General features: G+C 61.9%; 1 protein-coding gene across 1 annotated transcript; it reads left to right on the top strand.

The window, feature by feature from the left end:
• The first annotated feature begins 23 nt into the window (after positions 1-23).
• On the top strand, positions 24-15,193 carry SYNPO (synaptopodin). Its single transcript, XM_027778807.2, has 3 exons — positions 24-498; positions 9,714-11,611; positions 12,858-15,193. The coding sequence occupies exons 1-3, from the start codon at positions 24-26 to the stop codon at positions 13,635-13,637; spliced, it is 3,153 nt and encodes a 1,050-aa protein (XP_027634608.2). The 3' UTR covers positions 13,638-15,193.
• Positions 15,194-15,283: the final 90 nt, after the last annotated feature.

Raw genomic sequence — 15,283 nt, 5'->3', positions numbered from 1 at the left:
GCCAGTGAAGGAGAGCTGCAAAGATGCTGAAGGCAAGGCTACGGCAGCCCTGTCTGCAAACCCAGCCTGGCTGCCCCACACCCAGCGAGGCTGTGCAAAAATCCCGTGTCTGTGGGGCGGCCAAAGGGGACCCCGAGGGGGACACTGTCTGTTGGCAGGAGAGGGGGAGCAGAGGGGAGCAGAGGTGCCATCAGTTCCGGGATGCCCCTGCCTTTGAGCCGGTCAAGCAAGAGGGATGTTCAGGGCCACTGGGAGGGAAGGCAAGCAGGAGCTGCCAGTGGGGGCCTGAGGGGCTCGGTGGGGACATACCGGGTCCCACATTGGATGGCAGCAACCTGGCCTTGGTGGCTGAGCCCACAGGCCCCCCAGAATGCTCCAGCTCTGCCTCAGAGCTGCCCCCCACAGCAGCCAGCCCCACGGCCGACCCTAGCCAGGAGTGGAAAGTGGTGAAGATCCAACAGGTCCTCATCAACCCTGCCAGCAAGCCGAGGAAAGTGGGTAAGAGAAACCCCCTTTGGCCACCCCCCCTTCCCAAAAAGTGCTGCTGTGCCGCTGGGGCCAGGGCTGCCGCTGCCTGGCATGGTGGTGGGAATGCCTGGCTCTTCCCAGGGCCGCCGCTGGATTAGACGTTCCAGGCTCCCGGCCCAGCCGCTGGGACTTTTTTAGCCTGAGATGATCTCTCTGGCCTTGAAAATAAGGAGGAATCTGTGGCTTTTCTCGGGAGGGGGGTGGGAAGACGGCGGGAGGGTTCCTGTGATCTCCGAGTTCAACCAAACCCCAAGTGGGGCACAAGAGGGGTGGGCTTCCCACCCCTCATCCTGGCCGTGGGGCTTGCCAGGACTCTGCAAAGGGGGGGTGATGAGGGCCAGCTCCTGGGGTGCTGCCTGGGACAGGGACATCTCAGTTGGGGTGGCGATGGACAAGCATTCATTACGTGGCTTGGGGCCATCCATCTCTTTTCAGCCCCTGGTTTAAAAATTAAGCACTTTATTTCAGGCTGGTTGCTTCCTACAATGCTCTCTGCCATCGCCTCGCTTCACAGCCCTGTTTCGCAGCCGTTCCTCTCTGCCCATGACTGTCCCTTCAGCCATGGTGACACAAGCACAGGCACATATCTAGGGTTACTGTGGCCGCTCCCATGCCTGGACCTCCCCACCCAGGGGAGATGCTCCCACAGGATTAGACTCATCCTTTTACAGGCATTAGACCCATTTTTAAACCCTGTTTCCACCCTTCTTTCTATTTTCCTCCTGCCCAGCTGTTATCTCAGCTGCCACGCGGCGCCAAGGCAGGTGTGTCACTGTCCCCATGGGATGGCATTATCAGATGCTGCTGCTCTGCTCAGAGCCTGGTTTTCCCCAAGTAGCTCCCAGGATGAGGAGGGACGGCACCGGCTGGGGATGCTCAGCATGAACCTGGTGTCCAGAGTCCATCCCCTCGCCTTTTTGGGGTGTCAGACATCCTCAAAACCAGCAGCTCCCTGGATGGGACAAGGGCTGGGAAGCTCAGCCAAGCCCTTTGGCTCACTGCTGCCCCAGCAGCTCGCTCGGCCGTACGGGCGTCGTGTTTCAGGGCTCAGCACACAAACCAGATGGACCCAAATAGTCTTCCCATTTCTCACTCTGCTCTGGGATGGCAGATCTGTGGCAGGGAAAGGTCAGGCCTGATTCTGTCCAGGCTCAGCATTTTCCTAACCCGCACCGCCATCCAGCACTTTTGCTGCCAGCCTGGAATTTTAAAGTAACTCAACAGGTTTGTTGGAAAGAGTTTGTCTGTCCCGTTTCCTCCCCCTTCAAGTGAGATCACCACCAGCCACTGCCTGCGGGACCCGTCAGACTTTCCAGAGCCTCCGGGCAGGATGTCACTGAGGGTCCTGAGCACTGGGAGGAGCGCCAGAACCTTGCAAAAACCCTGCAGGTTTGCAAAGGAGAGGTTTAATTCAGAGCAGGGACAGCGGCAGAGGGAAGGAAGGGCAGGTCCCCGTGCAGGTGGCATCGGGGCTGCCTCTGCAGCAGGATGTTTGTAGGAGCATCCCCAGGAGATGTCAGGGATTTGCTCCTCTTCTCCTTAGCTGGTCCTGGGTGCGGGAACCCCCAACCCCATGGAGCTCTTGCAAGAGAAAGAGGTGCATCCACCCACCCCCACAATTGTGTAGGGGTGGCCCTGAGAGCCGGGAGCCAAGCGGGTGCCCCCCGAGCGCTGCAGACCCACCCAGGCAGGTCCCAGGTTCCCCTTTGGTCCCCGTCCAGCAGCCCAAGGCCAGGCTGGCTGCTCCCAAATATCTGGCACAGCGGCCCAAGCTGGTTGGCACCTCTCGGGGCAGGCTGGGGAGCGCAGGAGCCCCGGGTAGAGGCAGCAGCTGGGAGATGCAGGAGGCAGGACTGGTTTCTCTGTCTGGTGTGCAAATAAACGGAAGGTTTCACACCCCGGGGGCTGCTGAGCCAGCGCCAGTCTCCCTCAAAAACCAGAAAAGCACAAAAAAGCAAAGAGGGACAGGCAGAAAGGAAATTAGAAAAGCAAAAAATAAGGCCAAGAGCTCATCCTGTGGTGTGGACAGGCAAGGGAAGGGGGTGAGGCTGGTCCCACCTGCAGCAGTGCCTGGGAGCTCTGCAGCCAGCAAGGACTCTGCAGCCCCAGCAGGAGCAGGGTGGTGGAGGTGCAAGGTGATACTGGTTCCCCAGGAATCATCCGTCCCAGGGCTGTGGTCCCCTTGTCACTGGGAGCAGACCACTCCTGGCAGAGGGCTTTTGGTGCTCTTCCCGGAGGGTCCCCAGGGTGGTAACACCAGTGCTAGATTTTTGCCCTGTTCCAAGCGCCCCAACCCTTTCAGCACTGGGGAAACTGGCAGCAAGGGGAGATCCTGCTTCCCTGCCAGCGTCTGAAACGTAAGGTGCTGCAGGTCCCCAGCACTGCTGGGAGGAGGGAAAGGGGGTGAGGGCTGAGTAAGGGGATGCCCCAGGCTGGCTAAAGGGGACGCACAGGTCTGGGTGAGGGGGATGCACAGGTCTGGATAAGGTGATGCATAGGTCTGGGTAGGGGGATGCTCCGGGCTGGATAAGGGGATGCCCCAGGCTGGGTAGGGGGATGCGCAGGGCTGGGTAGGGGGATGCTCCAGGCTGGGTAGGGGGATGCGCAGGGCTGGATAAGGGGATGCTCCAGGCTGGGTAGGGGGATGCGCAGGGCTGGGTAGGGGGATGCCCCGCCTGCTCCCACCCTGGCAGCGGGCTCAGGGCAGACCCAGCCGGGACGGGAAGCGGCAGAGCAGGGCCGCGGGGGGCAGCCGGGGCGGCGGGGCGGCTGCCGGTGCCGCCGGGGAGGGGGACCCATCCCGTCCGGTCGGGCGGGCGCGGCGGGCAGGGGCAGGGCCGGCGGGACCCGCCACCCCCCGGCCCCGGCCCCCGCCCGCCGCCCCCCTGGGCCCGCTCCGAGGGCGGAGCTGCCGCAACTTTCCTGCCCGCCGCCTCCTCCCCGGTGCAGTCGGGCTGCGAGGGGCGGCGGCGGCACCGGCACCGGCACCGCGGGTAGGGCCGGGGCTGGGGAGGCGGGGGCTGCCCCCGGGCGGGGCTGCGGGGCTGGGGCGGCCGGGGCAGGGGCCGGGGGACGAGGGTGCCAGTGCACAAGCGGGGGGCGGGGGGGCGGAGGGCAGCAGGGGGTGCCAGGGGGGTACCGTGTTTGGGGATGTCCGGGGGTGGCGGGGGCTGGCAGTGCACGGGGGGTGCTGGGGGTGCATGGGGGTCTGGGGGTGTATGGAGGTGGCAGGGGAGCATGGGCGGCCGGAACCCCCCGAGGGGTGCCGGTTGTGGGCAAAGGGCAGGCGAGCGGGGCAGGCAGCGTTTCTTTCTCTATAAATAAGCCGGGTGGGTGCCGGTTCCCTCTGCCCACCCTCGGAGGTCCGGCACGGGGGGACGTGGGGGGCTCGGCAGCGTGGCACCTTCCAGCTCTGCAGAGCCTCTTCCCAAGGCAATGTCCCCTGACCCCTGCGACTGGGACGTGATCTCCCCTGGCCGTGCCACCCGGTGCTGGAGACACGAGGTCTGTCCCTGGGGCTGGCAGCCAGCAGGATGGATCCCTCGGGGGTTGTGCAAGGGACAGACGAAGGCCCCGTTTCATCCCACTGCCCTCCCTGCTCCGTCCATCCCATGGGGACAAGCCAAGCCAGATGACCTTCTCTTGCCAAGCCAGCGCCTCTGGCTCGTGGCACCAGCCTGGCAGGGCTGTCACCGGGGCCCCACCGCCTGGGATGTGTCGCAGCGAGTCCAAGCACCAGCAGGCACAGCAGGGCTGGGACTCACTTGCCAGCCAGGATCGGGTCCCCATACTACCTGGTGATGGGATGGGCTGGCTTTGCTGCGCTCTGGGCAGATGGATGGCAGAGCAGCCTGGAGGAAGTCTGTCAGGTTCCAGCCTTCTTTTGCAAAGCTAAAAGCTTAATTTTGGCTGGCTGGGGGAAGGTGCTGCCTCCACTTTTGCAGTAGCAGCAGCCTGTTCTTCCCCGTTGCGGATGCATGCAGGGCTGGGGCTGCTCACTGCATCCTCTCGGCTTGACGAGCCTGGGGAAGTGGGGCTGGGGCAGGGGCAGCCAGCCTCCATTCAATATTAATGCCCCCAGCCCCATCTCTTCCTCCCCCACATGGGAGATGGGTGCCCCAGGGCTTGCTGCTTGGAGACTGTGGGGCCATTTCCAGCAGGATTTGGGTGCTGAGCACTAGGCAAGGCAGGGGCACAGCTGCAAGCCGGGAGGAGCTTGGGGAGGCAAACAGCTCCAAATCCAGCAAAGCCCTTGCAAACAGAGCACAGGGAAAACTTGCAAGCGCATCGAATTTTCTCGCTGTGCCAGATTTTGTCACTGGCAAAGGCGCCCGCGAGGGGAGGCCCAGCACAGCGCGTCCTGCCAGGCAGGCGAGGTTGCCCCCACCACAGCACCCACTGCCTGAGCCAGGGATTTTGGGGTCTGGAGGGGTAGCATGGATAAAAACTTTATGGAGGTTTTATATCTGGGGTATAAGAGAGTTGGAAGCTGGGAACGAGGCAGAAAATTGTCGTCTTTTCATCCATGTGTTTGAATGGTATCTGTTCCTAGCTAGCTCAACTGCATGTCTGCGCTACCCTCCTTGTTTTCCTAGCAGCAGATTATTTGGGATAACTGTGAGCGGGAGGGAAGCGCAGACTTAAATGTGTGTGAGTTAGTGCACATTGCAAAAAATCCTGCACAGCTGTAGTTGGGGCAAAAGGCCAGTTGGCTTCTCTGCCAAAAAACCTGCTTACATTTCCTCGGTGTCCAAAGCCCGCAGTGTTTGGGTGAAAACACTGGATTACCCTCCCCAGCACCGCCTGGCTTTAGATTTGCATTTGGGTTTGTGGCAGGGAGGTGGCATGGTGGCATGCATCCCTCTGGAAATGGGTTTGTCTTGGTTTAATTCTTGGTTTTGCTGGTGGGATTTTGCCAGAAAGAGGCACCGTTTGAGTTGACCCACAGCAGCCCAAGAAACTGCTTGGGCTTGGGAAACTGCTTGGGAAAAGGGGAAAGGTTCCTGCTCCTTATGGATCACAGCTGCTGCACTGCGCGAAGGTGGATTTGGGGTTTCTGGTCCGTGCTCTGCCTGGCCCTGGACAGCCGGGGAGCTGGGGGGGGGCGGGGCAGCGGGACACCCTGAGCATCCTCCTGTGAACTTGCCAAGGTGGGCTGCAGCACTGGGATGGCCGAGCATCCAGACCAGGAGCAGGCTAGGGACAGAGCCCAAACTAAAGATTTTGCAGTCGCCTGCCAGCCCTGAGGCCGAGATTTCACATGGCTTGTTTCATCCTGCTGGCCCTACGGGGACTCTGGTATCTTTGGGCTTCTCCATGCAAGGGCTTCTCACCACCATGCCTGATGCTTGCAGCCACCCACACCTGCAAGGTGACAGCTTCCAAGTCATTGTTTTTCTTCTTGTGACATCCCAGCCACATCAAGACCAGCAGCTTCCACTGAATCTGTCAGCCTCAGAGAGCCCTGGGTATCTCCTCTCCCTGCAATCTGGGGCCCAATCCTCATGTCATGCCAGCTCTTGAAGTCCATGGCAGGTCAGGGCGGGACACAAGGAGGGTCTGATACATCTTTTGCCATCATTGGGGGTGGGATGGTGACTCCAGCCTTTCCTGGCTGGACTTCAGATGCTCTACAGTAGTGCTGTGGGGCGGGACCCATCCTTTGCACGGAAAGCTGAGCTGGAAGGAATTATTTTTCCCCAATCTGGCCAGGAAGGGAGAGCAACAGAAATGCCTTTCATCACCTTCGTCATCCTCACTCTGGAGGAGAAAGCACAGTACTTGCTGCAGGAAGGATGACTGACAGCTTGGTAAGAAGCTGTTAAGCCCTATCTATACTTGGGGGATGTTGCTGGAAGTCACCCCATGAGCAATGGCAAACCTATAGAGCAAGTGCCTATATAAATATATAGATATCTATAGGCTTCTCTGGCCAGAGCTGGAGTGTATTGCACTGAATTAGCACTCCAGGGCTGTTGGCCGGCTGCTCATGTGTGCCAGGAGTCCAGCAGTCCTGTGAGGAACAGGGAGCATCTCCTTCCTCAGCATCCCTGGACCAGAGGGCTGGGGGCTGCCAGGGGACCCCCAACACGGGGATGCAGCAGCAGAGAGGGCTGGCGTGGCTGGATTCATTGTTCTTGGAAGAAGCCGGGACATTTGGAGAGGGGAGACATTTCCTTCCCGAAGGGCAGCGTGGTGGCGAGCCGGTGCGTGGCGTGGAAAGGAAGGAAGAGTGGAAGAGCGCAAGAAGTGCCGGTTATCCTTCGGATTTTGGGCTGGACTGGCGTTAATGGGCGGAAGACAGTTTCCAGTGCTGCACAAGCTCCTGGCACCCTCAGCCATGCACAGTTTTGCTTTCGCCTCCTCCCTGTGCTGCTTGGGCTGCCTTAGGCCCTGTGCCCCTCCTTCTCCTCCACAGCACCTGGATGTTTTCATCAGGAAGGAAGCACCCAGCCGGAGCCCGCCCAAGGCTCCCTGGCTGGCAGGGAAGGATGAAGGGATGTTCCCTCCATCTGGGAGGGGAGCGAGGGGTGCAGGAGCCACCCCGGGTGACAGGGTCCCTCGGGCCACCATGGTAGATGACTAAAGGCTCTTGCACCAGGTCAAATATGCTGATCCCACGGCTCAGGCTGGAGCAGAGAGGGGAGGGAGGTGGTCTCTGTCCTTTTGTTGGGGATGGTACGTCACCCCCGGTTGATTAGTGATGAGCCACATTTGCAATGGTGCCTGCGTCCATCTGTCCATCCGTCTGTCCACTGGGCTGTGTGTGGCTGTGCAAGCAGGGCAGTGTTCAGGTTGGCCTCTGCAATTTCCTCTGGCCTGCTGGAGGCTTTGGTGCTTCCCATCTGTGAGAGAAAAATTGCATGTGAAGAGCATTTCTTACCCCCAGCATCCCCATTAGTATCCCGAGAGATTCATTTCCAGCAGGGAATGGTGGGTACCAGGTAGGCAGGTGCAGAGGGGCTGCTGGAAGAGAGTAGGAGATGGGGTGCCACAAGGCAATGCTGAGAATGGATGCCAGGCGGGGGATTTCAGGTGGGGGCTCCCACCCTTTAGCACACCCTGGCCCAGGGGGATGCCTGTGCCCAGGGTGGCAGCAAGGGATGGGGATACCTGGGGGCAAAATCCTGGCGGAGAGATCCCGGCACTGATCCTGGCTACACAGGAGTGTATCCGGCGGCTAGTCCAAGCAGGAACTGGCTGGCCAGGAGCTGAGTCATCCCTCCAGCACAGACAAGATCCCCCAGGGCCCCTCCGTTGCTGTTAAAAGGCAGTAGCAAGAGTGAGAGGCTGCGAAATGGCTCCGCCGAGAGCTCGGCTTCTTAGGCGGCCTCGGCCTCCAAGGAAGCAGGGATGCTCGGCTAGGAGCATGAAATTTGCAGACATCTGGAGCCTGTGGCTTGTTTCTCAACAGCTCCTTGGCCGTATTTCTCCTCCTTTTCGGAGATAAAGGCGGTGAGGGTGACCCCGCGGAGTGGGAGCTGTGGTGCTGGCTGCCCTCCAGCCAGCCCGGCCGGAGGAAACCGCGGCCCCGCTCTGTGCTGCCGCCAAAGCAAATAGAAATGGGGCATTAAACAATACCGGGCGCTAACCGGGGGAGATGTTGGCCGCCGGCGTCGCCACTGTGGACAGGCTCCTTGTCTCCAGGAGAGAGTTTCCACTGGCATCTCTGCCTTCTCTCCACCGTGCACAGCCAAAACCCTCCTGTCGGGCAGCCTGAAGGCTTCATCCACTCTCCTCCTCCTCTCTAGCCACTTGGGGAAGGCAGGGCCATCCTGCACTCTTTGGTGGTGCTGGGGCCAGGGCTGGGACTTGCTGGGTGCTGAGGGAGGCAGGAGGGATGAATGGTGAGGAAGAAGAGGTACCCAGTTTGCAGCAGCCCTCCCGCTTTACTGTGGGCTTGCTGGAAGTGTTTGGCTTAGTCATCCATCCCTTCCCTCGCTGCTAGGCTGAGCCACTGCTGAAAATATCCTGGAAGGCTCCCAAGCGGCACAGAAGGCAAGAAAATGAGAAACACATGAAGGAAGGGAAGAAGGGAAGGGATGGGAAGGGAAGGGGAGCGGGTGCTGGCAACGCTTGGGGGAGCGAGGCTCGGGGCCGGCAGCCCTGGCCACCCACCTCCTGGCCAGAGCTGGAGTGGGAACACCCCATCACAGCCACCCCGGCATCACCTGGGGAGGGGGCTGCACCCCTGGTGGGTACTGGGGCAGTGCTGGTGCTCCGCACTGGTGTCTGTCCCCAAGCAGTGGCCTCGGCAGGGCTGGGGACACTGCCCTTCCCGCGGGTGCTTCAGGGTGAGCTTGTAGGAAATTGCTCACCCTGAGAAAATGCGTTCCTGGCAGCTCCACATCCTTTTGGCCTTCGGGAAGGGCTGGTGCCCTGACCTTCTGGCCAGCACACGAGACGCGCAGCAGCACTCTGGCTGCTTGCTGCGGGGCTTTCTCCTGGCTTTTAGCACTTTGCTTTTAGCACTTGTGTAGGCTCCCGAGGCATGAGGTTGGCTCCTTGCTGTGGGCTGTGTCTGTGTCCGGCAGGTCAGGATCTGCACAGCTTCTGTCGGCTGCTGCCATCTCGTGTTGCTCCATCAATCAGTCCCCAGATGGGGCTGGCCACCGGTCTTGCCATGAGGTTATGGCGGGCTGGCATCTTCTGGCTGACACTGGGTTTGTTTCCTGCCCTGTTTGGGGCTGAGCGTGCCGGGATTCAGGGCAAGGGGCTGGGGAACGCGATCTGACCCCTTCCCTGCCCACCGCCTCTTTGAGCCAGGGGCCAAAACCATGCAAGCTGCAACCTGAGACCTGCTGAAACCCTTGGAGAAATTCCTTTCCCATATGGTCACCACAGTGGGCTTGCAGAACCCAGTCAAAATACAGGGCGGGATGGGAGAAAAGGTCCTGTGTGCCCCTGGGTGTCCCCTGGGCTTTGCCATCTGTCCCTCCAGCATGCAGAGCTGCAGCTCAGCATCTTGGCGGGGGCCGCGCTGGGTCCCCATCACCCTTGGACTACGATATCCCCCCTGGGTACCCCAGCTCTGGAGTATCACTCCTGCCTTCACCCAGCTGCTGGGGAAGAAGGGGTTGGGATGCTGGGGGATACCTGGAGGAAGGGCTGCCAGTGCTGGCGTGGAGGCCTAAAATCCCACGTCCCCTCTGAGTCCCCCTAACTGCCCTCTCCCCTCTGCCCAGGTCTCTCCCGTAGCGCCAGCCTCTCTGAGAAGGAGCTGAAGGAGGCAAAGGCACGGAGCCGGCGGATCGCGGTGCAGCTCACCACGGCACCCAGCCCCAGCTCCAAGGGCGTCCTGCTCTTCAACCGCCGCAAGCAGCGCGTCGATGGGCTCGCCGGGGCTGGGCATGGTGGGGGCCTGCCGCTGAGCCCCGCACCCCAGCCTCAGCAAGCAGCCATGGAGGAGGGCGAGGGGCCTGGGATGAAGCCGGAGCCTGAGCAGCCCAGTGCGCCAGGAGAGGGGCTGCAGGCAAACGCCTCCCCGTGTCGGGAGCCGCCTGCTGATGTCCAGCAGGTCCCGCTTAGTGTCTACCTGAAGGAGAACATGGCATCAGCCACCACCAACGGCATGCAGGAGAGGGTGGCCAGTGGGATGGAGAGTGGGGGGGAGGGGCTCAGGGATGCGGGAGCCCCTGTGGGGCCCAGCACAGTGGCTCTTGCCCTGCCGCAGAGCCCCGAGGAAGGGAAGAACAGCGAGGTGCCTGGCAAGGTGCCCAGTGCACCCGTGGGGACAGCCACAGGGATGGCATCCCCAGCTGGCCAGCGGCAGAACGGGACGCAGGGCCGGCAGTACTATGAGGTCCATCTCACCCTGGCCAAGCCCAAGCCAGTGAAGAACCGGACGGCCAGACCCTTTGGCACCCAGGCACCCCGCACCAGTGGCCAGCCCACAGAGGGACCCCCTGCCGCCGACCTGCCCCCACCGCCCACCTATGCAGAGACGCTGAGCAGCCCCCCGCCGCTCACACGTGTCCGCTCACCCCCTGCCTACTCAGCCCTGTACCCACCCCGGGAGCAGAAGGTGCTGCCAGGTCCCCCCATGGGCTGTGGGGTGAGCGGACCAAACCCTCTGCCCAAAACGGGGATCCTGGAGGAGTCAGCCGCCCGGAGAGCTGGCAAAAAGTCCATGTTCACCTTTGTTGAGAAGCCAAAGCTGGGCCCTAACCCTGATCTCTTGGACCTGGTTCAGAGTGCAGACAGCAGGAAGAAGCAGAAGGACCAGGGGGAGCCCAGTGCTGAGGATGAGCCCTTCGCCCTCGGGGCTGAAGCTGCCAACTTTGTCCCCAACAGCACAGCCAGGGGTGAGCAGCACATCCCGCCAGCTGATGATGCTCCAGCATGGTCCTCCTGCCTCAAGTCTCCCACCATCCAGCCCAAGCCGAAGCCGCAGCCCAGCCACAACCTCAGTGAAGCAAGAGGGAAGGGGGCCGAGCTCTTTGCCCGCCGGCAGTCCAGGATGGAGAAGTTTATCATTGAGGCTCCCTCCCAGCCAGAGCTGCTGCGGTCCCCATCACCCACAATGTCCCTGCCTCCCTCCTGGAAATATGATGCCAGTGCTTGCCTGTCACCCATGGTCTCCAGACACCCCTCCAAGAGTCCCTCCAGACCCTCCAAAACCCCCCCAGCTTCTCTGTACAGCAGCAACCTGATGGAGAACGAGGTCTCCCAGAAGGAGCTGGAGATCTCCAAGCACCAGCCCTACCAGCTCCAGTCTTCGCTCTTCATCCTCTCTCCATCCAAGAGTCCAGCGAGGTCCATGCCCCGGGAGATGCCTCCACCCAGACCCTCTCTTCCTGATGCCTACTCCTACCCCCAGCAAACCTCCTGCCCGACCTCTCCGTTGCCTCCTTCCCCTGTCTGGCATCCTCCCGCTGTGCCCAGTGCCGGCCAGACCAACTCCAGCCCCTTTCCTGGAACCACCGGGGCTCTGGCCCTGAATCACAGCAGCCATGTTGGTCCTGGAGCCCCGACCGAGGTGCTGCTGGCCTCCCCATGCCGCCTGCTGCCACCCCGAGCGAAGGGAGGCTTCCAGGCACCCAGACCCTCCTACTCCACCAGGAATGCCGGCATCGAGCCGCAGGTGTGGAAACCTTCTTTTTATTACAAGTAGTGGTGGCAGAGAGAAACACATGGGGGTTTTAGGCTTCTCTGCACTGGCCGAGTCCTCCCTAACTGCTCACAGGTGTGCCATAAGCCAAACCAACCACAGAAAAGAGGGGAAAAAGAAATAGAAAAAAGAAGTAGCTGGGAGGCTGCAGTGCCGGGACAGTGGATAGAGGGGGCATAGAGCCCGCGGGATCCCAAAGAGCCATCTGGAGCCTGCCCGTCCTGTGGGGCTGCCAGCATTTTCTCTCTTCTCTCACCTGGAAACTGTATGGAGCATCGCATCGCTGGCTCTGTCCTTTCCTCGCCTCCTGCCTTTCCAGCTCTCGCAGCCAGCCACCGCCGGCTCTGCCCGCTGACCCGCAGTCCCTCTGTCCTGCCGGCTCCTATCGGCCTCCTACCAAAGCAAACCCGGAGGGGACACCTCGCCTTTCTGCCTCACTGTGCCTGCTCCTCTCTCTTTTGCTGCTCCTTTGGGATCTGTCCTCGTTTTCTTCCACACTGTGGAGGAAGAGCCGCATCCCCGGGGGAATGGCAGAGCGCCGTGGTGCTGGGACCAGGGACAGTGCAAGGTCCCTGTCCCTTCCCAAGCTCAGTGCTGGAGCTGGGGGCAGGCAGCGCTGCTGGCACGACCGGGAGAGAGGGATGTGCCAGGCAGAGGAGGGCAGGGCTGGCTGATGCTTGGCCTGATGCTCCTGGTCCAGCTGTGCCTCTGTCATCCCTCGCTCCCACCACTCCCCTCGTGGTAATGAGTTGCCTTTCGACTATGCTTTTATTTCTCCTGCATTTTTCTTCCTGTCCCCCCCCTTTCTGAATACACTCTCTGCGCTGTCAGACCTGGCTCTTCTCTTTCCTGCTGGCTGGGGAGCAGCTGCTGGGCGATGGATCCCTGGGGCAGCACGGGGGTCTCTGTGCATCACCTGGAGGGAGGCTTTGGAAAGCCGCAGGTAGTGAGAGGTCCAGGGTGATATTCTGGGCAAGGATGATTAATTGCAGGCTCAGCCTGACCCAGCTTCCTTGGTCGGTGATGGGGTGCAGAGGCAAATGCATTTTTGGGGAGCCCTTGCAGGGGGTGCAATGCGTGAGAATACATCCCCAGTTCCTGTGGGGCTGAGCCAGCACGAAGCTTGCCCCAGCACCAATCCTGCTCCTGTCCCTCTGCTCTCCCCCCTTCACCCCCCCCCAGCAGTGCCGGCACTAACCCGCTGTCTGTCCCCCTCCAGGAAAGGCGGCCGTCCCTCCCTGCCTCGCCCACCTGGATGCCCCGGCTGGTGCGGCGCCCGGGCAGCCTGGACGGCTGGGCCAGCCCGGCCTCGGTGCCCGAGCTGGATGAGGGACCCCCTACGTCCCCTCCATGGAGCGAGAGGTCCCTGTCCCCACTGCGGCAGGACGCCGACCCCCGGGCCAGCCGGCAGATGCAAGCGCGGCTCGCCAGGAACATCATCAACGCTGCCCGGAGGAAGAGCTCCTCTCCCAAAGCCGTGGGGCCGGAGGGCTCCCGGCCCTTCACCCCCATCCCTGCCGGCCCCCCCAGTCTGCCCCAGTCCCCCTGGCCAGCGCGGCCGGAGGGCTGCAGAGCCATGGCACTGCAGGCTGCCAGCAGTGTGCCGGGGAGCCTGGGCAGCCCCTCACCCACCCACAAAAGCCCCCTGCGATCGCCCCGGGCGGACAGCCCCCAGTTCTGTGCTTCCCCTGGGTTGCCCCGAGCTGCCTGGGCAGAGGGGCGCCGGCTCGTGCTGCCACCCAGCATGTCCTCCTGCCCCATCCCCCGGCTGTCCCCCAGCCCCAAGAGCCCCTTGCCATCCCCCGTGGTGGGCGGGCGGGCCCTGGCCAAGCGCTGCACCTCGCGGTCCCCAACGGACTCGGACGTCTCCCTTGACTCCGAAGACTCGGGGACCAAGAGCCCGGGCATCCACAGCTTCAACCTCTGCCCCCGGGGCTGGACCAGCAGCCTGCGGCTGAAGCCAGGGGGGCTGCCCTCAGGGGCCCCCTGCACCTCCTAGACGAGCCATCTCTGGCCAGCCCACCCTCTCCCCAGCCCCACCAGCCCAGGTGATGCCACCCACAGATCCCCACTGGGAAGACCCCAACGCTCAGGGTTGAGGTCTCCAAAACCCCGTATCCTCAGTCCCCGGAGGAGCTGCCACAGCCCCTTGGCATGCCAGCAGGGTCAGGTGCCTCCTGCCTGCCTGCCATCCCATGCCCCCGCTCTATTTTTACCACCTTAACCTTTTGGGGCAGGACTGCATGGTCAGCAGGCAGAGCAGGCAGAGCAGGCAGAGCAGGCAGAGCAGGCAGCATGGGGGGAGCCAGCCCCCAGCACAGCCCCCTCCCTCTGCAGCCCCTGCCCATCAGCTGGCCCCATGCCACACAGCCACAATGGGGATGGACTCGGCGGTCCCCCGTGAGCCCTCTGCCCCCAGTACCAAGGTGTCATCCCAGGGTGTCACCGCAGCTCTGTTTGCTGCTGCCCGGGGGGTCATGGTGTACCTGGCAGGGGTGGACAGCACCAAGTGCATGCCATGGCCAGGCACCCTCTCCCAGCCTCCAGATCTGGATGGTTACAATTGGAACCAGCTTTCAGAGAGGAAAAGTTAATGTTGTATTCCAGCCCCCCAGATCTTCATGGCTTTTTTTTTTTTTTTTTACTTTTGACCTCTTCTCAAAGAAATTCCCCCAAATCCTTCCCTGGTGACCAAAAAGAGAGCCAAAGTTATTTATTGCCACATCAAGGGGACCGTTTACAGGTGCCCTCCCGCCCTGCCCAAGCTAAAAGGGACAGCCCTATCCCATTACCGTGTCACTGTCCCCATCCCCAGGCTTACCCCATCCCTGTCCCCACTCCTATGGGCTGGAGGGGAGGGACACACAGGGACCAGTCGGTGCTGTGGTAGCCAGGGCGGGTGGGAGGTGGGGAGCTCTTGGGGGGCTGAAGGAAGTGGTACAGGTTGCAGAAGGTTTGAAGAAGGTGTCAGTGCAGGAGACAATGCTTAGAGTGTCTCAGGGACGAGCTGCTGTCCCCATGGGGAGCCCTGCAAGGGGCTGGGGGGTGGGCAGAGGCACCTCTGAGGGCAGCAGTGTCAGAGGAAGGTTTGGGGCGGGGGAGCGATGGGGAGAGGAGGGCATCACGGTGGACACAGTTATGTGGCAGAGCCTGGGGAGAGCAGCGGGTGTCCAGGGAGGGAAATGGGTCCCCAAAACACTTGTCACACCCCGGAGTGAGCAGGAGCTGGCTGGGGTGCCAAGAGGCGCTATGGCAGTGACCATAGCCACCCACCCAGAGGACACAGCCTTGGTGCCAGTAAGACCAACACCAGGAAGGGAGGATGCATTTGTGCTGCCAGGGCTCTGGCATGTTCCCTGTTCAGGGAGCCCCTGTCACCCCCTCCCTTTCCGCAGGACACACTGTTGGAGCCAGCCCATCCCTGTTCCCCAGGTTCCCGCACCCCACAGCCTGCTCTTCCCAGGACACAGACTCCCCCTCACTCCACCAGGCACCACGACTCGCCTTTGCCACACACTTGTATACCCAGCTCAGAAATAAACTGCCATTATCCCACCCGGCCTGGCCCTGATCCATTCCCGAGGTGGCCTGGGCACATGTGGCATGTGGCCACCTCCTGCTGCTGCTGCACAGCCACCATTCTAG

This window comes from Falco peregrinus, chromosome 8, assembly GCF_023634155.1.
Source record: "Falco peregrinus isolate bFalPer1 chromosome 8, bFalPer1.pri, whole genome shotgun sequence".
Lineage (NCBI taxonomy): Eukaryota > Metazoa > Chordata > Aves > Falconiformes > Falconidae > Falco > Falco peregrinus.
Note: the sequence above shows the minus strand (reverse complement) of the source record. Positions and strands in the feature narration are given on the sequence as shown.

Coding starts and splice junctions, on each gene's coding strand:
- SYNPO (XM_027778807.2), top strand. CDS start 24: ATGCTGAAGGCAAGGCTACGGCAGCCCTGTCTGCAAACCCAGCCTGGC. Junction 499..9,713: donor CAGCAAGCCGAGGAAAGTGG/GTAAGAGAAACC, acceptor CCCTCTGCCCAG/GTCTCTCCCGTAGCGCCAGC. Junction 11,612..12,857: donor ATGCCGGCATCGAGCCGCAG/GTGTGGAAACCT, acceptor GTCCCCCTCCAG/GAAAGGCGGCCGTCCCTCCC.